Source organism: Tiliqua scincoides, chromosome 2 (genome assembly GCF_035046505.1).
Source record: "Tiliqua scincoides isolate rTilSci1 chromosome 2, rTilSci1.hap2, whole genome shotgun sequence".
NCBI lineage: Eukaryota > Metazoa > Chordata > Lepidosauria > Squamata > Scincidae > Tiliqua > Tiliqua scincoides.
In genome coordinates, this window is record NC_089822.1 from 143851298 (window position 1) to 143878284 (window position 26987).

At 39.7% G+C, this 26987-nt stretch overlaps 1 protein-coding gene across 5 annotated transcripts in view; it reads left to right on the forward strand.

The window, feature by feature from the left end:
• CEP112 (centrosomal protein 112) overlaps nt 1–26987 on the forward strand; it is a 362246-nt gene that overhangs the window by 58017 nt on the left and 277242 nt on the right. For all 5 annotated transcript variants that reach the window (XM_066615054.1, XM_066615053.1, XM_066615055.1 and 2 more), the window contains exons 7-8: nt 6275–6322; nt 6428–6517. In XM_066615054.1, coding sequence (XP_066471151.1) covers nt 6275–6322; nt 6428–6517 — 138 coding nt within the window. The remainder of the gene's footprint in view (nt 1–6274; nt 6323–6427; nt 6518–26987) is intronic.

Below are 26987 nucleotides of genomic sequence, written 5' to 3' on the forward strand. Positions count from 1 at the left end.
TTTAATAATTTTATGCATTAAATAAGTTTTGCTCATGAACACAGTTTGTAATTTTATTTTTTTAGGCAAAAAAGAAAAAAGTTTAAAAAAGTCATGTTGATATCAAAAAGTTCTGTGCTTCAGAATTCCTGATAAGGTGTGCTCAACCTGAACTTTAATATAATAGTGGTCCAAAGAGTTGCTGCAGAGAACCTCTTGGGCACGTCAAAGTAATTGGGATTCTTTTTTCCCTGTTCCCTAATTCTCAGGCCATATTATGAATTGCTTTTGACAGGCAGAAAGTGGTTGACCATACAACTTGGGGTGGTGGTGGTGGTTGTACACTATTTTGAGGAATCCATGCTCAAACCATCTTCAGTATGGGGAGTTGTGCAGTTCATTGTATTCTGTCTATTCTGTGTGTTACATAAGACGCTGGCTGCTTTAAACTACCTTATTTTCTCTCAGCTAGAAATATGATTAAGCTAACATTCAATTATTGTCTTGCTAGTTTTTCTTCATTTTTTTTCCTGAACTAATCTTGGGTTACAATCCTATATGCACTTAACTGGGAGTAAGACCCAGTGAACAGAATGGGCCTTCTGTGAAACCATGAATAGGATTGTGCTATTAATGTGGCTAATCCACTTCCCATTTCTTTTAGAGCTTGTCTTTAACAGACAGACACTGTACAGTGATTTTTAACATTTTCATCTTGCAGCACACTGGCAGGATGCACACCACCGTTATCAGGACACGCCATCAATTTTTTGACAATTGACAAGGCACACTGTGCTGCTGGTGGGGGGAGGGACTGCACATCCCCAGTGGCCTGACAAATGTATTACTTGGCCCCAAACCTCTTCTGGCACACCTGTGGACCATTTGTGGCACACATTGAAAATCACTGCCCTAACCACCATACTTAGTATTTGTTGTCATTTACAATGGGCTGTTTTCCCAACCCTGGTATAAGAACTTGTATGTGTCCTCTGGAGTACTGTCTAACTACAAGTGAAAGTTGCTTTGTGACATCCCGACCAGCTGAGCCCTGCAGTGGCGGAGCTCCCCTCAGCTTGAGAGGCTTCATTTAGCAATTGCTTGATGACAGGGGTGCAGAAACACATCCCTGTCATTAAGCAATGCACACCTGTACTGTTTTAAGAAATTCTTAAAGTTTTAAGAAATTCTAAACTTTCCTAGTAAAGTCCTCCCAGACAGAAGTCTCTGTGCTGAGGATATTGTAACACATTATATAGAAATTCTCATTTGTTCAGCTTGCCAAGTATGCTTTCGCATGTACAGTATATATTTTATGTTTGCTTGTGTCTCAAGGCTTTTTAAAATTGGACTGAGTTTTTGTGACAGACTTCTTACCATTGTATTTGGGAAATGAGAAATTGTGCGTATGAGTAGCTGAGAAGGAATGGATTTTCAGACACTGAATGTTTACAAATCAGTTTAAGTAAATGTAATCCGCGAGAAGGGGAGCATTTGATTTCAAAGCACTGTGTTCTCTAAATTGGAAAATTTAAGATTTTGTGTGGAAGAAAAACTCAGCCACATTTTGTCCATTTGTAAACAAGTTATGTTTACCTTTTCTACTTATAGCCTTGCTTTATTTGACAACCCATTTATTGTATTTCATGCCAAATAAAATATGCAAAGTAGTTGTCAATTTTAATTTCCATTAATAGCTGTGTTTTATTTGCATACTTTATTTTGAAAATGAAAACTTTAGAAATTGAGTGCCTTCATTGTATGCAGGATAGAGATATGAGGCAAATTTAGTCCTGAAAGCTTGATTTTTGCATTGGAAGCTTGCACAAAACTCTCACTAAAGTTGATTGGTGCTTCATGAGAGGAAAATAGAAAGATATTTCAGACTGTAGATTATATTCAGTATTTATAGATCACCTTCAAGATAAGTGCTATACAATAAAATAAAACCACTGGCAAGTCTTGTTTGCTGGCTTAATATTTAATAAAGTGAAGGCCTCCTTCTTGTTAGTCTCTCCCTGCTGTATAAACAGAATTCACATTCTGGAGCCATGGAACAAAATACGATTCTGCTACCTGTCTGTGGCCACAATCCTAACCTATTTTCTAGCACTAACATAAGGACAATGCAAGATCCACATCATAGGTATAAAACATAGCATTACAACTAAGCCCTGTTCCATCTAATTCAATTTTCCCTATGTCCTAATATCATCATGTGTTTTTCTGCTTCCATTCTACATTGTTAGCTGCCATTTGAGGTCTGGGTATCCTGATGACATTAGGAGATCAAAAATGAACTAGATATGATGATGAATATTTATATGCTGCTTTTCAGCTCAGTAGTACCCAAAGTGGTTTACATAGAAATAAATCAGTAAATGTCTTCAAAGGGCTCACAGTCTTAAAAAAAATTATAAGAGATATCAAGTTTTTTTTTTCTTTCTCTAGCTAAATATAACAGGACACAACTTTAAAAGGTGCTTCTTTGCCTAGAGTAGTGAACTTGTCATAGGGCTGCTGTTCTTGGTTACAGTCCCTTGTTCTTTGTAAATATGGTGTTCTACCTAGTGCGTCTGGTTCAATAAATGATCTATGCCCTATTTTATTTATCAAATTTTTATATCATTCTTCCTCTAAGGAGCTCAGAGTGGTGTGCATGATTCCTCCCTTCATTTTCCCTGTGAGGTAGGTAAGGCTGAGAAATAGTGACTGGCCCAAGGTCACCCAGGAAGCTTCATGGCTGAGCAAGGATTTGAATTTGGATCTTTCAGCTCTAAGTCCAACTCCCAAACCACTACACCAGTGATTCATACTTTTAGCACCCAGACCCACTTTTTAGAATGAGAAACTTTCAGGACCCACCAGAAGTGATGTCATGACTGGAAGTGACATCATCAAGCAGGGAACATTTTTCACAGTCCTAGACTGCAATCCTACTCACACTTATCTAGGAGTAAGTCCCATTGACTATCATGGTTAAAAGCATATGCAGAGTAACCTGTTCAAAGTACAAGTCTGTAACAGTTCTCCAAATGCAGTCACATACCATGGCAGCATCAAGTCTAATATATTAAAAATAAAATATTGAAATGATGGGGACCTATCTGAAATTGACTTGTGACCCACTTAGTGGGTCCTGACCCACAGTTTGAGAAACACTGCACTATACAATCCTGGCTGTTGTAGCTGATGACCAGATATGACTAATGGGTGCTTCAGCCCAAGAGACATGCACGTATGCTATATGGCAGGGTTTCTCAAACTCCTCCCCCCCAGTGGAGCCCCATTTCCTCTCCTCATCACTCTGGGGTTCTAATGCTGTTCAGAGGGCGGCTTTGAATCTCAATCTTGCCTCCCTCCCCCAAATGTTGGATTTAAAACTGATTTTATCCCAAATCACACTGAACTGGTTTCAATATATGAGCTTAAATTGAATTGGACACTGGGTAGGGGTGGAAATCTTACTGTTTTTTTTTTTTTTTTGGTGGGGAGTTGTGGTTATTGCAGCCAGGCTACAGACAGAGTGCACTTAGTGGAACAGGGATGTCTTCCCCATCATCTCCCCTTATTTAATTGTTTGTTTTACTTTAATTATTCATTTAATTTGCTTGATTATGTCACTTCTGGCCATGACATCACTTTAAATGGGTTCCAGACAGATCGTCATTCTAACAAAGTGGGTCCTATGCTATAAAGTTTGAGAACCACTGCCTATGGCATTTTAAAAGTACCCCTCCCCCGTATCTGTAAGGAAGGGAACAAATGTATTAAGTACTCAGTAGCAAGTAGTTGGTAATTTACTTAACTTACATAACTTCTGAAAGCATTACAGGCCAAGATTTCAAAAAAAAAAACAACAACTAGGAGCACCTGTGAATTTGACGTTTTCTCTTCATACTTCAGATTGCTGTGTCATATCATTGTTTTTGAAAGTCCCCTCAGTTCCAAAAAAGATGGTTTATGTGGCATGGAGAGGTGCTGTTCCAAAATTAAGTCCGTAGCCATTTTTAGTGTGCAGAAGTAGTTCTTTGGATCCTGGTCACTCTTGTTTTAGCAAACAAAGAAGCGCTTTGCTGCATCAAATCATTATTTTTTTCTTTAGAACGATCTTTTAGAAACAAAGAGAAACATTTTGGCACAGTAAATATATAAAGTTCTATATCTTCCTGTGGTTTCAAATCTCTGCCCTATATTCTAGAAGTTATGTTTTTGAAACTTTAATATTATGTGTTCTATGTACGCGTGTTATGTTTGTTTCATTCTCAGAATTACTCCCTCCCTGTCATGGTTTTTTGAGAGAAAAATGATTTGCGTTAACTTGAAGGGAAGCATTTATTGGCTGAAATTTAGATTTAGATTCTGCCATATGTTTTCATGGAAGGTTGAAGTGTTTTGTATATTTCCTATGTAGTGGATTACATAGGAGAAAAGGGGAAAAGCACCCAAACAAGTACACACAGAGGCAGACTGCCAAGGTGTACAGGAAATGTATTTTATCCAATGCATATCAAAAAAAACCATCACCACACTGCAGAAGAAAGCACCCTATTTGTGAAGAAGAAAGTGCTTTCTTCTGCAGGGTCTCTGACAAAGAGTTTCAAAATGTACTGGGCGATATTTTTCCTGTGTACCTTTTGAGATTTGTCTGAAGGGAAAAACGGTTGGTCTATTAACTTTACAAAGATGTGTAAAAGGGAAAAATAATCTTACTGTCTTTTGATTAAGCACATCAACCAGTAGATAGTTTGTAATTGTGAAAATGTAGTGATTTTCTTTTCATTTAGATCAGGAGTGGCCAAACCCTGGCCCGGGGGCCACTTGCAGCCCTCGGGGACTCTCAATCCAGCCCACAGGGAGCCCCCAAGTCTCCAATGAGCCTCTGGCCCTCCAGAGACTTGCTGGAGCCTGCACTGGCCTGATGCAGCTGCTCTCAGCGTGAGGGCAACTGTTCAACCTCTCACGTTAACTGTGGAATGAGGGCTTCCTCCACTGCTTGCTGTTTCATGTCTGTGTTGCAGCAGTGGCAGTGAAGAAAAGGCCCTTTTATAGGCCTTGAGCTATTGCAAGACCTTCATTCATTCCTATAAGTTCCATCTCTAATATATTCATTTATGTAACTTTATTCAAATTTGAAATGTAAGTTAATTCTTTTTTCCGGCCCCCAACACAGTGACAGAGAGATGATATGGCCCTCCTGCCAAAAAGTTTGGACACCCCTGATCTAGATTTTAATTTTTGTTACATCTGTATCCCATCCTTCTACCTAAGAATTCAGACTGGTGTGTGAGCCTCACAATAATTTATTTAAAATAGATTTACCCTGCGCTTTACCCACAGTTCTGTGGGACAAGTGATACTTGAGGTAGAGTTGATATTTTCAGAAAGCCATATGATCAACGTAATGACTGAGTGGAGATTCAAACACAAAATACACAAGACCCCTAAGAGCCCAGTCCTGTCCATTTTCCAGCACTTATATAACTATGCCAACAGGGTGTGCATTGCATCTTGTGGTGACAGGATAGTCATTGAGGCCTCTTGAAGATAAGGGGACATTTGTTCCCTTACCTCAGCATTGCGACTACATTGGTGCTGGTAAGATGTATAGGATTGGGCCCTTAAGGTGCAGTCCTATCCTGCTCTGGAACAGGCAAGCCAAGAGGCTTGCTCTGTATCCAGCACGGGATGGGGCCCAAACTGGCTCAGCCAGAGGTATGGGGAAACTTTTCCCTTTACCTCCGGGTAAGGCATGCTGGCCCATGGGTCCCCTTGGAGACCCACCACCTCCTGAAGTGGCCCAAGTCCGAGGAAAGCAGAGCGGCTTGAAGCCTCTCTGAGCTCTCCGGGAACGGGGGTTGGGATAACTGCTGGATCCCAGACCCGCCTCCCACTCCTCACCCACCTGCCCCCACAGCTGCCCACCGCCCAGGAGCACCTCTCTTCCACCTCCCTCCTGCCCACTCCAGAATATTGTCGGCCCAGGTGGGTCACCGAATCTAGCCTCCGTGGGCTGGTGCAGCTTCGTGTGCTGACGTGGCTTACTCCCGAGGCGGTGCAAAGTGCTTTACAGCATATTTGTGACCCTTCTGGGGCGGCTCAAGGGACTTGCGCTGGCTCATGGGCGCCTCTGGATTGCGCCCTTAGTCACATTGGAGTTCTAAATAGTGAGGAACATAGCTAATTACTTTTCTGAATTTTGTTCCTCAGTTATTAACACTGATTTGAAGATGCTTGTATAATATAGTGTCAGAAAGGTCTATGTATTGAACCTTTCTTTATATCTGTATTCCAGCTTGAAAATCCCAGATATTTACGTGAGAAACCTCTACCACTGTCATTGGTAGGTACTGTCATTGGTACTTCTTTTTTGGTTTGTGATACTTTATTTTTCTCATGAATTACCATCAGAGATGTTGCTAAGTATGAACCTGATCTTTTTCAACAGATGTCATCCAAGATAGGTTATCTTGGAGATGTGGAGAAAAACAGCACTTATCGGGATGGCCAGGCATTTTTCCGTATGCATGAAAAAGAGGTAATTCTTTTGACTTAGTCTTTCTGAAGGAAGCACTGTCAAAATTATCATTATAAATTTGCGTGTATCTGCCTTGCTGTTTTGAAAGCAAGAATGATGCAGAAAACATAATGAATGTTCTATCCCAGCATTTTCCAAACTGTGGGTTGTGACCCACCAGTGGATTTTTGATGGGTGGATTTTTGTTCTAATTTTTGATGGGTTTTGGGTCTGCCATGACCAGGAAGTTGCAGAGTAATGTGGTGCACAATTCAGAATTTGCTTTTTCGTCACACTACCATGTGACCCGCATTATTGGAAGTTGTGGCCTGGACTGCCTTGCAGCTTCTTAGTCCAAAAATTGGGTTGTGACCCGCTAGTGCATTGGGACACACAGTTGAGAAATATGATGTGATGTGGCTAGTGATGCAGATCATGCATTGGAAGCGGCTGGTCATGTGCCGTATTGCCCTGTAGCTTCCTGGGCATGGTGGTCCCAGGACCCACTGTGGACAGCGAGGTGGGTTGCAAAGGTAAGGAGTTTAGGTTCCAATGTGCTATCCTAGTGCAGTTCCTCAGATTCCCTGTCTGCTATCCACAGAAGCCTCTTTTAATTCCACATCAGAACCTCCCATTCATTGTATGTATGATGATCTTGTGAGAGTAATCCAGCATAGAAAGTATTGATTGTGAACTTCTTTTTCATTTTTTTTTTAAAAAACAACTCTTAATTTTTTGTGTGATAGATCAGAATATTATTTCTTCATGTTTTCAAATGATGCCCGAGAAACCACTGCTATTTTCTTAAGGGTGATACTGATCTGTCATCTCCTTAGGAACGTGGAATGAAAAATTTTGTGGAATGAAATTTTTTATTTGGGGATGAAAAAAAATTTGGACCAGAATACCATTTGAATATACATTGTACAAGGATGTGTATACTGTAATGGAGATATGCAGAGCTTCAACACAAGAGTTTTCTGGGGTTCCGGAATCAGTGCATGTAACCAAAGTAGTTGTGGAAACACTGTGTTCAGATCTACCACTCTATTATATGGCAACTTTTTTGAGAAAGGTTTCTTTGAAGAGAGCCACTGCTGAAAGCTGGTTTTGAAGAGACCATGCTTATTCCTGTGGCTGCACTTTGGATCAGTTTATTAAGCTGTCCTAAAGCAAAGCTTGTGCTGTACTCTGTTTCAGAACTTCCTGCATGTGTGCTATACTGCTATATTATTAGAATACACCTTTTGGATCTCAGTTTATTATTTTAAGTAATGTCTAGTGTAAAGCATAAACACTTTAAAAAGAGATTATAGATGTCTGCCACAAAGACAAAAAGTTAAGAGACTAACCTTAAACATTTTATAAGTAAAAATCATGGCAAACAGAAACTCTTTCAAATTCTGTGTTAATTACACGGCCCAACACACATTTTGGTGTCTTAGAAGTTACAGACATTATTCCTGGATACACCATTCCAAAAATGGTATCACTTTTCCCTATCAGCTCTAGTTTCAGAGATGTGGCATAGCCTTGTTAGTGAAAGGTTCAAGCAGCTTCCTCATGAGGAAGCCTACGTACGCCTTGGTTTCTTCATGAGGAAGCTGCTTGAACCATTCACTAATAAGACTATGCTATATCTCTGAAACTAGAACTGATAAGGCAAAACTGATACCATTTTTTGAATCAGCACCCCAAATATATCCAGGAATGTCGAATTTCTGAAGTTACAGAACAAAACGTTTTTTTGTTAGGCTGTGTTATTGATGTTCTAAATGTACATTAATTGGCCAACATCCAGCCAATTGTACAGCTGTAGTTCTGCAGAGCATTGACTTATGAGTCTTGAAATGCTGTTGGCTGTCTTGCACTTTGCCCCAACTGCCAAATGGCAAACAGCTTTTGAAATTGAAAAGCAATTTGTGATGGTATGTCATAGTGATCCTCATTTCAAATGAAAATTGGACCTATGTAAGGCTTTGGGCTTGCCTGAGTGCTTTTTTGAATCTTGGCTGTTACCTAAATGAAGTAACAGTTCTGATTGCATTGGAGAAATAGTGCAGTTTGGTTATCTATAGAACTAATTAAGAGAAAGTGGTTCTTGAACATTAAGCAAACAGAGCTGGCAAATAACTTCATTAATCTAAATGAATTAATATGTCCAGCTTGTAGACTTTTGGGTTTTTAGTTGCTGTAAATAAAATGTACAGAAATTTCCAAGTGTTGCATATCATAAGTTCATGCTTCTTCTAATACACATGCACATTCATGCACAAACATCCCACCTTATTGCCATGCTTCAAGGCAGTGAACAATACAGCCCATTGAAACCGATGGGAATTTATTATATATAATTTGGTGTAGGATTGCAGCCAACATCTTCACAGATTAAATCAAGGAATGCAATCTATTTTTTTTACAGTATAATGGCAGCTTGTGTGCCTTTTTTGAGTCACTTTTGAATCCGTATTATTCTTGGGTTTTTACTGGTGGCTGCTATTCTAGTACTTTTTCCCTTTTGGAATATGTTATATAGAATAATTAAAAGTGACTGTTTCCTTTTGATGTTTTTGCCATGCATCCAATGAAATCGTTACTTTCTGAGATGCCATATTGGTATTGAAATAAACACCCCAGAGCTACCACATGTGTACATTTAAAGGAAGAGACCTCTCCTGAACCTGTTCATATAATGTATCTAAGATTATTCTTAAATTTGTTGTGGTTTTGTGTCTTCTCCACACCCTGAGTTATTTTTTGTTGTCTGTCGATAGCTCATATGTGTATTTTTGTGTGTGGTTTCTATAAGAAGCTTGCAAATACAACATGGTTTGGTATGTAGTTTAAAATGTGATTAAATGACTTCCTAGCTAAAAATGGACATACACATACGTACTAAGCAGTCCCATGGTGGATTTACTGTGGCTTAGCCTTTGCCTGTCCCACCCCAAAGTGTCAATACTTGCTATGCAGATTTGAGCACAACTGTGTCACTGAAAAAGGATTACAGTGTTACTTTGTATATAAAAGGTCTATTTTGTATTCTGAGGTTTTTATATATTGAATGTAGTTTGGGGGGGGGGCTGGGTGGGAATTGGTGGTTAGAATACATTCATATGTGCCTTTGAGAAGTCATATTTATTTCTGGTAAGTTAGTTGTGATTGTTCCCTGCAATCAGCCAGAGCAGATACCCAAGGCAGCTTACAACTTATAGAAAAAAAAATTTAAAATGAAATAAATGCAGTTTATAAAAACAATGAATAAACTCAAAAATAAACAAATAAAATTAAAACCAATTGGAAGAAGGCAAAACTATTAAAATTCAAGGAACTGCTGTAGAGACACAATAGTTGGCAAGCATGCTATAACTCCACTTTCCCTGGCACCCCGTTTCCATGATTGAGATGTCTTGGTGAAATTGCTTGCCACGTTCTTCGCTGATGGCACCAAGATTCTCAGGGTAGAAATTCAAGTGGTTGTCCAAGAAATGAATTTAAACAACATCATTACACTCTATATCTTTGAATGAATAGGGTAAGAGGTCACTCACAATATCATGTTAGTTCTGTGCTTTAAACTAAATCATTTTCTTGAGAATAAAAAATTTTTAAACTCATCCTGGCAGTTATGGAAAAAAAACAACACTTCATTGTCTTGCTGAAGTAGATGCCATCCTCTCCAACTAGACTGCAAAAGTTTGGCCTGTGTTTTAGACAAATCAGATCCTGAACAGGGTCATTTAAATCACCTTGGGTTAATAGATATTGCTCAAAAGAAGAGATACATGCTTCACAAGTAGTCATGTTGCTCCTCAAGTTGAACTACACTAGTTTTCCAAGTTTTCATCTTCCACAATTACATTTATTGGAGCTGTGGTGTATACGTAAGTCCTCACTGTGAGGAAGTTGCCCGATAGCAGATGGCAAAATTGGGTATATCACTTTGGATTTACTTGTTATTCCTTTCATGTTTGTTAAACAACAATAACAGATGAATGGTCTTTGGATTCCCTCCAAACCATGGGAATTGCAAAGCACATATGTGGGGAACCCTTTTCGCATTCTGTTAGACACTTCACCCAGGTCGAACAGCAGATATGAAGGGCCCATTTTGGTCACCTATTTTACAGCCAAAGCACAGCTCATAGTGTTTTTTAATGAGTCGAGTGAAATTTCCCTATTGAGCTTTAAATGTCAATTTCTCACACGCACAACAGAGATAACTGGCTGATTTAAGCACTTCCTTGGCATAATGACACAGTATCAACCATAACACAGTTGCACAGTAATCACTAGACAAAAGAGAACTCAAACTCTCTCAGTGCATACACAGTGAATTGTCAGCTCACTATTGGCATAGGTTGCTGAGACTAGTGATGTGTTTGTCGGGATATGCTGCATAACCTGCCTGTCCACCAGTCAGTCTGTCTGTTGCCTGCCTGTATATACTTAAGCCATTTCTGCCCAGCATTACATATATGCAACAGGAACCAAATGTGTACACCTGGGCTGGGTTAAAATGGGTTAAAACAAAAAATATCTGGTGAAAATTACTATTACTAATTGTGGCAAAATAGGTCATATTATTATTATTATTAGTAATATTATTATTATTTATTTATTCTTTGTATTCCGCCTTTCTCTCTGAAGGGCACCCAATCTATTTGTTTATAAAAAGCTTTATCACAGAATAACTGGGTGATAGAGAGATTCTGATTGCATATTTGAATTCAGGGTGAAAAGTTATGTTAGAAATACCTTCATTGTTCTGCGTGTCAAAAATTGTGTTGACTATCATAACAGTCACCCTCCCTCTGAGGGCAGTGTAAGCTACAATGGCTGAAGTAGTAGCTGAAACACAATCCTAATCCTTGTGAGTAAGCAAGAGGAAAATTTTTATTTTTGTCTTTACTGTTCACACAGTTAAAAATGTGATAGCTTCTGTGACTTCTATGGAGCCCACATGGGCTATATGCCATGCATAGCAACAATAAAGCTTTATAAACTTGGTTATGGGACACAGGAATTTCCCATTCTGGAGCCTTGTGCAGGAGTGTTGTGATGTAGCAATGCTAGTTCCAACTGTTGTAGTAGGGGTTGGTCTTTTAAAAGAATCACTTTTTAAGTGGGTGCTCTTCTTTTATTTAGCGGGGGGAGAGTAACTGGCCCTCCTCACCCTAGCACTGCCTTTTCTAGTGGCTGTCTGCTGGCGTTCTTTTGCATCCTTTTAGATTGTGAGCCCTTTTGGAACAGGGAGCCATTAGTTTGTTTGATTTTCTCTGTAAACCGCTTTGTGAACTTTTCCATTGAAAATCCGTATATAAATACTGTTAATAATAATAATAATAATAATAATAATAATAATAATAATAATAATAAATAAACTCCAATCCCATCCTGAACTGCTACTTCATAAAATATGATGCTGTTTCAGTACAGGAAAATTCTAGGGTCAGGTAGGAAATCGGTATAGCTAGCTGGATTCATAGCAAACAGGTTTCTGGCATTTATGCTTCATATACTTCAACACTCCAAAGTGTCTAAACATATGCTTTTTTTTTTTATAAAAGCCACTGGATGCTAAACTTTTTTGTGGATTCTAAACTTGAAAAACTGTAGGAAACATTGCTCTGTTAGTCAGGAAATAAATGTGATGTTGCCTTATGTGAGCCAATTATGACTGAGACCTTTAGCTCTGTAGCTCAAAAATGTACTAGCAGTTGAAACTTTAGACATTTGGAAGATTTCTAAATATTTTTAAAAGAAAAGAAACTACTTGGCAACAAAATGGGTTAGTCTAAATGGGATAACTGGCTCTTCGCTTTTAATCTCTTATCCTTTATTCATAAACCATTCCTGCACCTGTTTTGGCTCCCTAACAACAAACACATGGCCATTTTCAGTGATAACCACATCATAGATCTGTGCAAATATGAACATTATCAGCTTGCAATTTTAGTAGCTTCTCTGTATGTGCTTCTGACATCAATTAAACTGTTTGGAAACTGTCATTGCTGAAAACCTGTGGGTTCGAAGGAGGAAGAAGCAACAAAACAAGGGCATATTGGTTTTCAGCAGTTCCAAAGCAACTAAGAACAGATGGTAGAAATGGTTCATTTTGAGAAATAGGAAAGTTCCCTTTGAACTCCACCCATCCTGAATGCCACCCACCCGTAAAATGAAAAAGGGAGTGAAGCTTTTTATTTACATTTTGAGCAACATAAAACCAAACATGTGAGGACTTAGTTTTGAACTTTTGAGTGGAATAGAAAACAAGCCTGGCTTATAAGGCCGGTATTATTTTCATGGTTATTATAAACATCTTTCACTCGATTGATATACTTGAGATAAATGCTGGGGTTCTAGAAGCTTTTGTGTTTTGTTTTTTTTTTAATTTAGAGCTTCCAATCTACTGTGTGTAATATTTTGGATTACTTAAAAAAATTTTTTTCATCTTTTTCCCATTGCCTTTTTAAAGTGAAGAATAGCTCAATTCTCAATGAAACTTTTGCAAAGCAAAGGCAAACATAGTTTGGATTGGTTTCTGATTTTTCTTGTTACCTCATTTATTTGCACTGAGAATAATAAAGCCATTGTGTGTTTTGCTTCTTGAAAGACCAATTTCAGACTTTTCTAGCGCTGTGAATACAAATATAAGAATGAATGGTTTTCATACTCTGGACACTTTGTACTGGTTTTTGTGTACAGTGTAATGCCATCTTGTGGTTGAATAACTGCATGTTTGGCAAAATACTTAGGCTAAGTATTACTGTCATACTGTATTATCAAGGCTGCTTTAGGTTTTTTTTTAAAAATGGTCCTCCTAAACTTTGATCCACTGAATGTTTTTGATGGTGATGGATCATGCTGTTGTCTTGTGCAACTTAAGTAGAATATACTTGTGGGAAAATCTTTAGATATCCTTTTGGTTTAGAAATAAGATTCTTAAAGTGTCAGAGTAGGGTTATGTAGCTGAAATGTTTTACAAATCTGAGGCAAGGGCTAGGGGGAAGAGAAGGGATGTATCTGTCTTAGTAGCTGGCATGACTTGGTAGATATTGCAAGTTCCTTATTCATCTCAGTATGTTGCTTACTGGATAATTGCCCCCAGATCCCAGAAGAAAGGCACAAAGCACCTGGTTTGTATTTAAATAAGGCCACAACTTGAATAAAAGTACTGCTGTGTGAAAATAATTTTATAATGTTAACCATGAAATCCCACAATTGCAAGAATCATTTCTGCATTGAACATAGTTCATCCTACCTTACTCCAGCTGACCCTGCTATAGCTTCCCAGCAAATTAGTCCCTCCAATGGGTGCTCTATTCCTTCTCTGGATCTTCAGTATCTTTATCCCATTTTCCTTGAGAGACCAGCTGCAACTTCCAAGAGCAGGTGGGCAGTTTGGAGTCATCAGTTGACTTTGAGCTTCCTTGGCCCTCAGAGGGGCATTCTCAATACACCGTGAAGGACTTAGAGCGAAGCTCATAGCTTATTTGCCTTGTCCTCCCAAATTTGAAGAGAATACCAAGGTGTTGTGGAACAGAGGGAATCAAGTCTCAGTGAAAACGCCCTCTGGTATAGATTCCTCAAGAAGGGCTTGAGCCTGAACCCTTTCAACTTAGATAACTACCCTCGTGCAACTTGATGCATCTTCCTGATGGTTTTGCCCTGGCTGCTGGGAACCATTACCACCTTGACCTCGTTGCTATGAGCATTTACTGGCAATTCAGCTTCTTAAGGCCAAATGCTGATGTTGTTGCCAAAGCAACTTGGGTTGGTGAAATTGTCTTTGGTGTGGCAGTTGTGCTTTTGAACAATTCCAGTTCATGGAAAGGGAATGCAATATAATCTTGTTTGTCTTACAACCTTAACATGTAAGACAGTGACAATGTCAAGAACAGTGCTTTCAGATGAGAGCTGCACCATGCAGCAATACTTAGTTGAGGTGTAGTGAACCCAGCCCCTAATTGTTTGGACAGCTAAGGATGAAAATACCTGTGCTCACCTTCAATGGGAAGGGGTGATGGGAGCATTTTTTTCTCTTGCCGGAATTGATGTGGAGGTGCAGATATTCTGATAGATCAGTTAGTGGTGCAGGATAAAGCTAGAGAAACCCAAGGGCAAAGTAAATCCATGGTTGCTAAAGACAAATAGGAATTCATGGGTATCTCTTGGGGAATGGAAATCTTGTAAGACACTGAAGAGAAGGTTTGTTTAGGGAAGCACAACCTGCTAAAATGTAAAGCTCTGCAGTAGTTTGCTGCACCAGCTGAGGACTCTTCAAATGAATAAAGAAGCCCCTGTATGTGTAACATGATAGTGACTTGAATGAATCAACTTATACAGCTCTTTTCATTTTGACCTTGGTGACCTGTTTGTCCATGAGAAAGATTTAAACTTGGCTGTATGTTAAGCACACCAGAATGTCTGACTCTAGTCTAGAAAAAAAAATGTGCCAGGCAGAAACTGACAGCACCTTTCTGGGTTTTACTCACACCACTCTGTCAATCAAGTGCATCCACCTGACCGTGGCCAAGGAGAAGTTCAGGGTGGCTGACCCCAGATTTTGCACATTTTGTTTAGTCAGAAGGGTAGTTTGTTAGAAGGGTAAAATCTCAACCCCTTCCTACCCCAAATTCCATGATGTCCTGTTTCCATACTTAGAGTTACCATGTACCTTGCTGGCCATGTCTCCACTGCCTTTGGAGATGAACAATGGAACTGTAGTTAAGTAAATATTCCCAATGCAGGACTATGTTATAGGTTTATTTCATTTTGCCTCTAATTCTCAAGTATCTGTGTTTTTTTTCTATTTGATCCTTACCCATTCTCCCTCCCTGCTTTTAGTCTTTCAATAAATGCTTGTTTAGCATTTATTTGTAGCTTGTTTAGCTGTTTTCTAACCAAATCTAAGAACTACTCATTCCTGATCAGAAGTTAACACTATAGAGTGCAAGTGTGGGTGCTAAAGAAGCCCCTGTATGTGGAACGTGATGCTGTCTTGAATGAATCAACTTATACAGCTTTTCCAGTGCTCAGAAAAAGCAAAAACTACTATTTCATCATCTTTCAAGAATATGCTCTTCCCTTGTTATTTGCACCTAATTTGTTCTAGAAAACTCTTGTAGCAAAAATCCAGATGAGTAAGATTATTACATTAATTTAAATGGGAATTCAGAGATTCAATTATTAGCTAACATGGCCAATAACCATTGATAGGTCTATCTTTTTCCATGAATAAAGGTTGCAGTTCCAAGCACATTTACCTAAACATAAATGCCATTGTTTCTGAGTCAACATGCATTGAGGATTGCAAAGCTGGCTTTTAAAAAGAGAAATAGATCAGTTAGGGCTTGGTTGTGAGAGACTCTTTCTTCCCTCCCTAACTCTGAAAAGTTGTCCAGCTAATGAAAATACAGTCGGACCTGGGTATCAATGGGGGATCTGTTCCTAGAGCCCGCCCTCTGGCATGTATACCAAAACCTGTGGATAAGCAAATCTGCAGGTCTGGTCCATATGACCTCTGGATGCAACTGGAGATGTTCTCTGGTTGCATCCAGAGGTGTTCTGTGAACTGTAGAGGCCTGCGGACCACCTCTGGAGGTACCAGAAAGGCACTTCTGGTTTTCTCTGCGCCTCTGGGCACCTCCATGTGCAACACAAGAACATCTCCGGTGGTGTCCAGGAGCTCAGGTCTGGTCCTCCATCGCAGATTTGGAACCCATGGTAACTTAAATCTATAGTTCTGAATCTGTGGATACGGAGAATGGACCTGTATATAATTTATATTAATTGATGGAAGTGCTCTAATGTTTAGGCCAGTGGTTTCCAAACATTTTAGCATAGGGACCCACTTTTTAAAATGACACTCTATTGAGACCCACCCAACTTTACAAGACTTCTTTAAAAAAAGTTTCGCTTTACTAACTGCTTTTATCCTTTTTAAATTCTTTTTACCGTGGTGGGGATGGATCACCTTCTGATGTGTTGGATGAATACGGAGCTAAAGAGTTTGGGACCATTCTGGTGGCCTTGCATTCCCCCTTGCCTGACCTTCAATAAGAGCCAAGGCACGTTTCCCTACTTATGCGTAACTGCGCATATGCTCTTCATTTCAATTTCCATTTTCCATTCTCAGTTCATGTTCCTTGTCAGCTATCAGCTTGTCAGTTTCATGACCCACCAAAAATCGAGTTGTGACTTGCTGGTGAGTTCCAACCCACGTTTTGAAAACCACGTTTTCAAAACCGCTGTTTTGAAAGGAACTTGATTTTGTCTACACTAATATCAGAGGATAATATTTCCAGCTCTAGTAACCATGGCAATGAATAACTCTATTCTCAGACTTGGGGTCAGCTACTATAATGACTTGATGGTATTACTCAGCTTATTGATGAAAGATTTCATGAGTGTTGGTAAGGGGAATTTTGACTTATGCAAAAAATAGGCTATGATTCCTTAAACGCATTCTTTTCTTTTAATTCCTAAAAAGAGTCAGTTTTAGAACTGTTTTTCATTCATTAACATTTCTTGAGATTATAGTTACAACTGATATTCAGAGGTATAGCTCTTCTGAAAATGAAGGTTTTCACATAGCCATCAATCCTTGCAACTGATTTTTTTTTCTGTAATTAAGATGGTACTAAGATAGTGTTATGCTCCATTATTTTAAAGCAGTATTGATTGAGACCTCTTTGCATTATCAGAAATTGAGAGCCATGTTGAACAAGTGTGTTTTAGTTCCAAGGAGAAGGGTCAAAGAATGAGTCTGGTTAGAGGGGAAGGGTCCACCATTGAGGGGGATCCAGTTATATGCTATTGTTCAAGCGCCTACAAAAGCCTGTACCCGACCCTGCCTTGATATATTATTTTTTAATCTTTTTGCTTTTATTGTTTTTTCTCTTGTTTGAAAGAATTATGCATTTTTATAATTTTGTAATCTTTTTTATAGACACTTCCCCCCCCCCAAAAGTTGTATCTGCCACTCTGCATGTATTAAAGTCAGAGGACCGTGAGGAAGAATTATATATCCAGACATGAGGACACTATGTGTACAATGTCTTGAAGAATTTCAGTGTTGGTAGTCACCCTGGGTTTCAGCCGGAGTTTTAGCTGTAACAGTATAACCAAGGAACAACAATGATGGCACAGGAACACTGAATGTCTCTCAGATTTAAATATTTTATATTATTAGTTTGGGATGTAATATCTGACTAAAGTTGGTGGGCAAGTAATTCCATTTCTCCTTTTTATCCTCATTTCCCCCTCCCCCACTTCCAGTGAGTTTTCATCTCTATTGTGCTTCTGCACTATACTCCCAAATCTCATATTGTTTCATCAGTCTCTTAAGGCTTTCCTGTTACCTGTCTGCCTTGTGAAATATTCTGCTCTCCCTACTCTTCGCCTAGTCTACAATCCTAAGAGTCTAAGTGTGAATGTAACTGCTGACAGATTTTCATTCTTACGTTCTTATGTTCTTTCCAAACCTAGAGATTAGTTTAAATCCTCTATGTGTGACCTTCAAAATCCATAACCTAAGTGTTGTCTCTGTAAAATACTAGGGTAACATCCCAAATAAGATTTTCATCATCTGACACTCTCTCCATGAACAGAAGAAACATTCCTTTTGTACAAGGGGGCACAAGGAGAAGGATCCCTTGCATGTGAGGAATGCTCCTTCCATTTGTGGAGGAAGCAATTCAGTGGAGGTTCTAGCGTGAGATGCTGCAGATAGATGTTATAGGAACTGTTCTGTACTTTATGGAAAGGATTAGGGTCAGAACAGTGCTGGGTTCAGATTTACTTGTAGAATGACTTTGTTTCATTCTGAGTATGTTTAGATAACTGTTTATGTTGTAGTGTCATGATTTCAGAAGAAAGCTTCTATTTGCATTACTAGACTGTTTATTTGACAGTGCTGGGATTTAATGCTTGCTTTGGAACTCCTGATATTACCACATATAGGGTTTTTCTACAAACTTTGTGCATATAACTCACTTATGTCTTTAATTATTGTACATGTGCACTGGAGACTCTTGCAACAGATCGAAGACTTGGTCTAGCAATTCAGGCCAATGTGTTCAACCAGTACAATGTCCAGATAATTACCAGGCAGTTGGGAATCAGTCTCCTACTCTTTTATTACTCTTGAATGTAAAGTGCTTTTAACATAGATTTTGGCACTTACTATAGATTTTTTATAATTGCGAATATAAGTGGTTTCCTTAGAAAATGTCTAATTGCCACTCCTGAAACAGTGCCCAGACAAGTAATTGATCTTTTGCGGTGCTTTTGTAGATCCTGATTTAGTATAGAATTGTATGTGCCTGTCCTCAGATTGGCATTTCTAACCCATACCGATATGTTTATAATTCAGTTATAGATACGTTTCTAATGATTGGAAAGTAGTGTTTTTGATAAGGCAGAGAAGTATTAAGTTAAAGTGGGAATGCCTGCAATTATGGAAACTTAATAGTACTCTGGAACAAGTGATCCAACCCCTATTGAGTGGGTAATTTAAAGAGAGTGTTTATCAATAAGCTGTATCGCTGTTTTCTAGGCTAGATTTTCTGCTGACTTTGCACAGCGTCATACAAGTCAATGTAATTTGCAACCAATGTCCTGCTTATATGCTATAGAAATGAGAAAGCTGGTGCTGATAGTTAAGCAGCACCATAATGAAAATGGGAAAAAGTTGAGACACAAATCTTGCATTGCTCCTATGTGTGGCCATTGCATTGCAGATCTTTTCCTTTTCCTTCAGTTACCCTTGTCTGTTTCATGTATGGCACAAAAGGTGTTTATATATCCAATTGGCTCCTTTTTTGCTTCAGTTCTTATTGCTGTGTCCAGTTGTGTTAAACTACTAGTTTCCCCCCCCCCCCAGTGTTCTTAAAGAGAAAACTCAAAATAGACTCTCCTTCTGAGGATGAGCTCTCAGAGTGTTAAGTAAGGAGAACACAGTGGCTGGTATCCTAAGTTTAGTTAGAAATGTCTGAGGGAGTTAATCATGTCTGTTTCCAAAATTAATGATGCTTAGTCCATGACTAATAAAACTTGAGATACAACTCATGTGTAAAGCTTGAACATAGTCTTTTTGAAAGGGATAATTTAGTGCTGTATAAATTATGGAGGAAAAGTCAGTTGTAGGTTGTGAGCCTTGATGGGTATATGTAACCTCTTGATTTTAGAGATCGGCTATTTCTGGATGCTAGATGCAAGGGAGTGGCAATAGGTTACAGGTATCTTGAGTGCACCCTGAAGCATCTGGTGGGCCACTGTGAGATACAAGAAGCTGGACTAGATAGGCCTTTGACCTGATCCAGTAAAGCTTTTATATTCTTATGCTGGCAACTGAATGTTCACACTGCCTGTTTTTCTGAGCATGAATGAATAACCTTATACATTTTGTAGTACTTAGAATATTTATCTACTCCTTTTCTACAAATAATTGGGAATTGTCTTGTTTGTTGACATGTCAGTGATAAATTTTGTCATGTTTTCAATGTAAAAGGGAACGGAAATATGTTGAAAAGATATTAAATCACAGAACATTGTGCAGAATTAGTTCTTTCTGCATCCTGCCATCGATAGCTTGGTTCCAGTGTGAAAACTAGACAAAGCACTCTGTTTAAGAGTTCCTCTCTAAAGTTACTTTGTGTAAAATAGTTATACTGATACCTGTACCTTCAGTTTTTATATGAAGCACTTTGCTGCTACAATATTTCTTTCTTCCTTTAATGTGATTGATTGATAATGACATGACATTCTCTGAAGGCAAGAGCAGCAGAGTCTTCAATACTGGTAAAGATGTTACTTTGTGAGCAACAGAAGGTCAGAGTTGGTATGGGTAGTTGGGAATGGGGAAATCATGTTTATATTGACTCCTCAGTGAAAGGAGTAGCTGGAAGAGAAGCAACCCTATGATGGGGAATTATACTTGTAGTTTATATTTGTTACTGGCAAGAGAAATCAAGCCACTGTAGAAATAGGACTGGAGAGTTATGGGTATGGATGAGAGGTTGGGGATATATGCCCGAGTAGATGCATTAAGAGAGTGGCATTTACGGTGTTAAAGAACTCTGAGTTTGGGCAATTGGTTTCAAGAGTAATTCTGCCAAAGCAACTTTATAGAAGTTTAGCCTACTAAGAGTTGAGGATGTACATACCTTTTGAGTACAACGCTTTAGTTTTTAAATATTTTTCCCTAGAGCTGCCATCCATTAAACATTATAAATCAGCACAAAATCTTAGGTGGCTTTTTCTTTTTGAAAAGTCTCCAAACAGACATTTATCTAAATAATGAATAGGTAATAGTTTTAAATTTTTAATTCTAAGGTACAAAAAGATGTAAATTTTTAAGTTTTCAAAACTAATGCCCACAGGAATTTACAGTGCTGCCTCTTTGTAGAAATTAAATAACAAATATAAAGGAAGACTGACTTTTTTGAGCAGGCTGCTTCTGTTTAAAGAGCAATAAACGTGGAATTAAAGAATCTATGCTGAGGACTTGTACTTTGAGGAATCAAGAAATTTCCACTTTTTAAAATAATAGATATTTTAAAATAAAAACTATAGGCATGATCTTAACATCACTAATACACAGTACTGACAACTGCTTTAGCTTCAATAATAGTGTAGCATCCGCTGCTTCCAGACCATTTGGCTTTTTAGTGGGACACTTGTTGGAATTTGGTTCTAAACCACCTGGAATTGTGCCCTTCACTTGTGGTTTTCATAAAGGTGTCCATTTTTTGTTTAAAAAAAACAAAAACACTTCTTAAACTACTTGGTGGGCCTTCATTGTACTGCAGGTTTTAACAAGATGAGAGGCTGTTGCAACTAACAGACAACGTCCTAGAACAAGTGGCTGGAAGCCGCACATGCTGCTTAGCATTTTTCATCTGCAGCTAAGTCAGAGATTAGTTCAGATAGTATAATATTATGGCAATTTTCCTTCATGTCTGATCTTCTGTCTTACTGTTTCCTGTGATAATTATTCTGTTTGGGTATTTACTGTTGAATAATGACCCTTGGTGGCTCAAGTTAGTGACTCTGTGCCTGTATTTATTTAATGATAAAAGTGCTATTTAGTGACTTATAAAGCACAGTATCCTAGATCCCTTGCATCATGTATCACATTATACTATATTCTGTATTGTTGCCATCCTTAAAAAAAAAAACCCGCAGGTTTGCGTGTTGAGCTGGTGGGCAACACTGAAATATAGAATTCATTTTCATACTGAATTTGATTCTGATACCTTAATCTTCAAGGCAAATACTATGTTAAAGTTTTTAATGTAGTATTAAAACATAGTGGGCATAGTTCTTTCCCTTGCAAAAATTATGTATTTTTGTATATACAGAGTTCAAAAAAGAGATGGCGCACATATTTACATGACTGTATGTGCCCATGTGATGACTGTAGTTGCTGCATCAAATAGCTGGTGGTTTAAGTGGTTTTTTAAATCACATTTTGGCATATGACATGCAAAATTATATTAAACACAGAAGCACAGTCTGAGAGAGAATGCTTTCTTAATATATTTCTGCCAATGTGTGTTAACAGGTTATCTGAATTCATTCATTCACACATCAGTGGTCGCAATGTGAACTTGTGTGTGCAGGTGCTTCACTCACACGCAGGGGCTTTTCCCTTCCAGTGGCAGGCAGCTTCTTTTGCCTCCCAAAATCTCTCCACAGGGACAGTTCGGAGCAGCACAGATCAGCAGCAGCAAATAATAATAATAATAATACAGGTATTTCTATACCGCCTTTCTTGGTCCTCAGATTTCTCCTTAGACTTTATTCAAGGCGGTTTACATAGGCAGGCAATTTTTAAATCCCTGTAGGGATTTTTACAATTTGAAAGAAGGTTTCTATCTTTCAAGAAACCACAACATTCAGATGTTTCTTTCTTGATCTGGTCGCACATTCTGGCCTCCATCCTCCCACGCTCAGAGCAGATGGAATAGCTCGGCTCAGCTTGTCAGCTGCTTCAAGGTCGCACGGTGCCGGTGGCCTCGAACTGGCGACCTTCGGATGTTACCTTCAGGCAAATGGAGGCTCAACCCTCTAGACCAGACCTCCTGCCTATTTCAAGCAGTGGATCCAGCAACAGCACCACACAGCTTCCAAATTCTCCAGTCTCCAATGATGCCACAAGTCTTCCAGTGGGAGGCAGACTGCAGTTCTTTGCAGACCAATGGGACCTGATGACAACAGACAGATGAGTTCGGGAGATCATCAGCCTTGGGTACACTTTCGAGCTACAATCCATTTCTCGGGACAGATTTGTGCCGGTGTGCAGACCTCACTGCGACTTCAAGCATTCAAAGACCATGCGGGCCATCCACCATCTCCTGCAGATTGGAGCTATAGAGCCTGTCTCAGAGGATCAGATCAGTATGGGGGTGTATTCCTACCTCTTCACAGTTCCAGTCAGGAGACACCAGGGCCATCCTTGACCTGGTGGCTGAACAGGTGGATGAAACATTCTGAAAGATGGAGACACTCAAGTCCATTCTGCTAGCTATCAGGAAAGGGGTCTTCCTGGTTTCCCTGAATCTCAAAAAGCCTATCTGCATGTACTCATCAGACAGGCTCACAGGAGATTCCTGCGCTTCTGCTTCCAGAACCAGCACTTCAAATACAAAGCTCTGCCTTTTGGACTGTTGTCCACTCCCAGAATGTTTACAAAGATATTAATTGTCCTCATAGCAGATCTCAGGCTTCAGGGAGTAGCAGCCTACCCCCTATTTAGATGATATCTTCCTGAGACCCCACTCTGCTACCAAAGGGAGGCTGCATATGGATCTGACCATTCAGTCTTTCAATTGACATGGTTTCCTGGTGAATCTGAACAAGTCATCTTCAGCTTTCACAGATCCTGGCCTAACCAGGCTCCTAAGAATGCTGTCATCCTGGCAGGACTTAGTTCCATGGGTATGATACAAAGCAAAGGCCTTGCTGCAACTGTTGCTCCCTTTTCAATCCTTCATAACTCTGAGCAGCAGCAAGTGCATCAGGCTCAATCCCTCTGGTCAGAAGGACCTCCAGTGGTGGATTTGCCCAGGAAGTCTGGAAACTGGCTTTCCCGTCCAGTTGGCGCAGAGGACCATTCTTTTCACAGATGCCAGTTTTTTCGGCTGGGGTGCTCAACTGGAGTGTCAAGTGGTCCAGGTTCAGTGGTCTCAGGCCGAAGCTAAGAGAAGTATCAACTGGCTGGCACTGAAGACAGTCTTTTTGGCTCTTCAGGCCTTTGATGCAAGCCTGAAGGGCAAGGATCTGCTGATGTACACAGATAACGTGTCTGCCTGTGCTTATATCAGTTGGCAGGGAGGGACCAGATCGGTATCCCTACCGAAACTAGCACAGCAGATGTTCCTGTGGATTGAGAAGAACCTGGCGTTGATCAGACCACATTCCAGGGGTGTCCAATATAGCAGCAGACTGGCTGAGCAGGCAGAACCTGGACTAGTCTGAGTGGATGCTTCATCCCAAGACATTCAGCCTGATCACTAGAGAGTTTGGCAGGATGACACTGAACCTATTTGGCAGCCAGGAAGCTCATCAGTTTCCCAGATTCTACATGAGGAAAAGATGTTGCAATGTGGAGGATCTAGATGCCTTAAACTTCAGATAGCGAAGGGGTCTCCTTTACACCTTCCCTCCCATCAAACTGCTGCAGAAGGTGATCCAGGAACAAACTGAGGTCCTGCTAGTGGCTCCACTCTGGCTGAATGTCAATGGTTCCCAGACTTTTTGGAACTGTCTGTCACCAGTCCGCTTTGTCTTCTCATCAGACCAGACCTGCTCATTTAGGGTCTCATTCTACACCCACAGCCAGATCTTCCCCAGTTGACAGCCTGGAGGCAGAGCAAAGAGGCCTCCAAAACCTAGGCTACTCTGAAGCTGCTTTAAAGACTCTCCTGTCTGACAGACAAAAGGCCACCAACAGAGTCTACTCCACCACCTGGAAAGTTTTCTCTGAACAAAACAGTGTTCAGCCTTCAAAGCCCAGAGTTAAATGTCTTCTGGAATTTTTGCAGTCAGGGTCCTAGCACCACCACTCTCAATAGATAGATAGGTTCCTGCCATTGTCTCAGTCCTGGGGTTTCAAAAGGGTAGGTCTCCTTCTTTCCTCCCTAATGTCAGGAATTTTCTAAGGGAGTTTTCCTACTGTTCCCTGCTCCTGTCCCTAGGACCCCCATCTGGGATCTCTCTTTGGTTTTGAAGGCTCTAGCAAGACCTCCCTTTGAACCAATAACCACCTATTCCTTGAGACTGTCTCAGAAGACTGCCTTTCTAGTTGCCATTACTCTGCTAGAAGGGTTTCAGAGATAGCGGCCTTCTCCATGGCAAGGGATCTCTTTTCTATCCAGGATGATAGACTGATCCTGTACGCAGATTCCACTTTCCTCCCTGAGTTAAACTTAAGTAAATATCGCTCAGAGAATGTGGTTCTTCCATACTTTTGTCTGAATCCTCTCATCACAGGGAGAGAGAGTGGCACAACTTGAACGTACAGTCTAGTAAGCTTCTACCTTTCACGTACTTCTTCCTTCAGATATTCTGAGGCCTTGTTTATATCCTGTAGGTGTCTCAGCCAAGGCCACACGGTCTCCCCCTCGACCATCTCCAAGGGATCAGAGAGGCCACTGTGGAGCATACAGAGCACGAGAGGTCTCTCCCCCATAGGGGATTGTTGCCCATTCTCTTAGAGGTGTACCTTTCATTCTTTAGAGTCAGTGTGCAGGACAGCTACTTGGAGCTCACTTCACACTTTCATCAAGCATTATAAGATTGACTCATATGCTTCATTGGATGCTGCCTTTGCCAGGTACATCTTACGAAGTGTAGTTGTTAGTGACTCATGGTTAATCGTACCCTTGACGATGCAAAGCTTGGGCATTTTCAATTTGCAAGAACTGATCCTGTCATGGCACCACCAAAGAACAAGAGGTTTGAGCCTACCTGTGAACTTCCTTTCTCTGTGGTACCATGGCAGGGTGAGTTCACCCACCCTCTGTCACCTGAGTTGGAGAGGAGAAAAACAACACAGGAAGGAAGCATAGTTAAGGAGTGAGGGACTAGGTTAACCCTCAGTGGAGCATGTCCTTCCCTCAGCAAGCCCTGCTCACCATAGGCCAAGACTGCCAACAGTGATTGCCCTTTGTGTTTGTAGTGGATGGATGGCACCAGCATGGACTTTCCAGGGGACAACTCTTCCATTTGGACTTTATTCTGCATTGGGGAGGTGCCTTCAAAGATTTTCCACAGTTTGGGAATTCTGGGAGCCCCTCCCTTCAGGAAGACTTGATCCACTGACCTGCCTGCCTGAGAGGAAGAGCTTCCCATTTGCAGGGATTGACTCTGCCATGGCACTACTGAAAGGGGGAGTTTACAGGTAGGCTCAGACGCTCCTGTTTTCTGCTTCTTCATGAAGTTGGGTCTTTTCCAATAAGTCTGTTTTGAAATAAGCAGTTTGGGTTTTAGCCCAGAAATTCAGCAACCATCTTTTTATATGAAGACATAAAAGCAACTTGTTGGTTAAAAAAACAAAAACCACACACACCATGAAGTACTTGTTGATTTGTAAAAAAGAAGAAAGGAAAGTGTGTGAGAAGGAAAGACAGCACATAAAATCTGTTTTATTGGTATCACTCTCAATAGCTTTAATTATAGGGACAGAACAGATGTTTGACATCAGTAGTGTTTACATGCCCGTAAGGCTTAATTGCTTTTTAGTTCTCAGTAAAGAGCATAAACAATGACAGGAACACAGAAGAATGAGTTGTGGCAGTGGTAAAAATGTTGCACTTGCAAACATTTCAGTACTAGTGAATAAACAGAAATCATTTCAAAATATTTTCATTTTATACCTAATTTTCAGTTTTATCAAGAATAATTGCTTCTTTTATGATGGTTAATCATCCGAGGAGGTCTAAATAGTTTCAGTGTCTTTACTTTTGAAGTATAATAAAAGGGTTGCTTTTTTACAGGCCTGATTCCTCTAAGAACTGCTGTTTTATGCTCTTTTATTCTGACTCTTCTGACTACTGTTGTTATGGGTTCTGCTAATGTGTTTTTTAATATGTTTTTATCTGTTTGTGAAATTATGTTTTAATCTGTTTTATATGTTAGCCGCCCTGGGTCCCTTTTTGGGAGAAGGGCGGGATAAAAATAAAGTTGTTGTTGTTGTTGTTGTTGTTGTTGTTGTTGTTGTTGTTGTTGTTGTTGTTGTTGTTGTTGTTAAGGGTATCATTTACATTATATTAAATATTATGTGATTCTGTTTGGCTATCTAGAGTATCTTTAATCAAGAGTACCTGCCAGACTTTCTACTAGCGGTTCATCAGGAAGCTGAGTGTGCAATCATATAATGTGGTTACTTTTCTAAAACATAAATGTAACAGCTCATCAGCTTAATGTAAAAATAATGGGTATCATGCAGAGTTGCTTGCTTCAGAGGAAGAGTAACTCAATG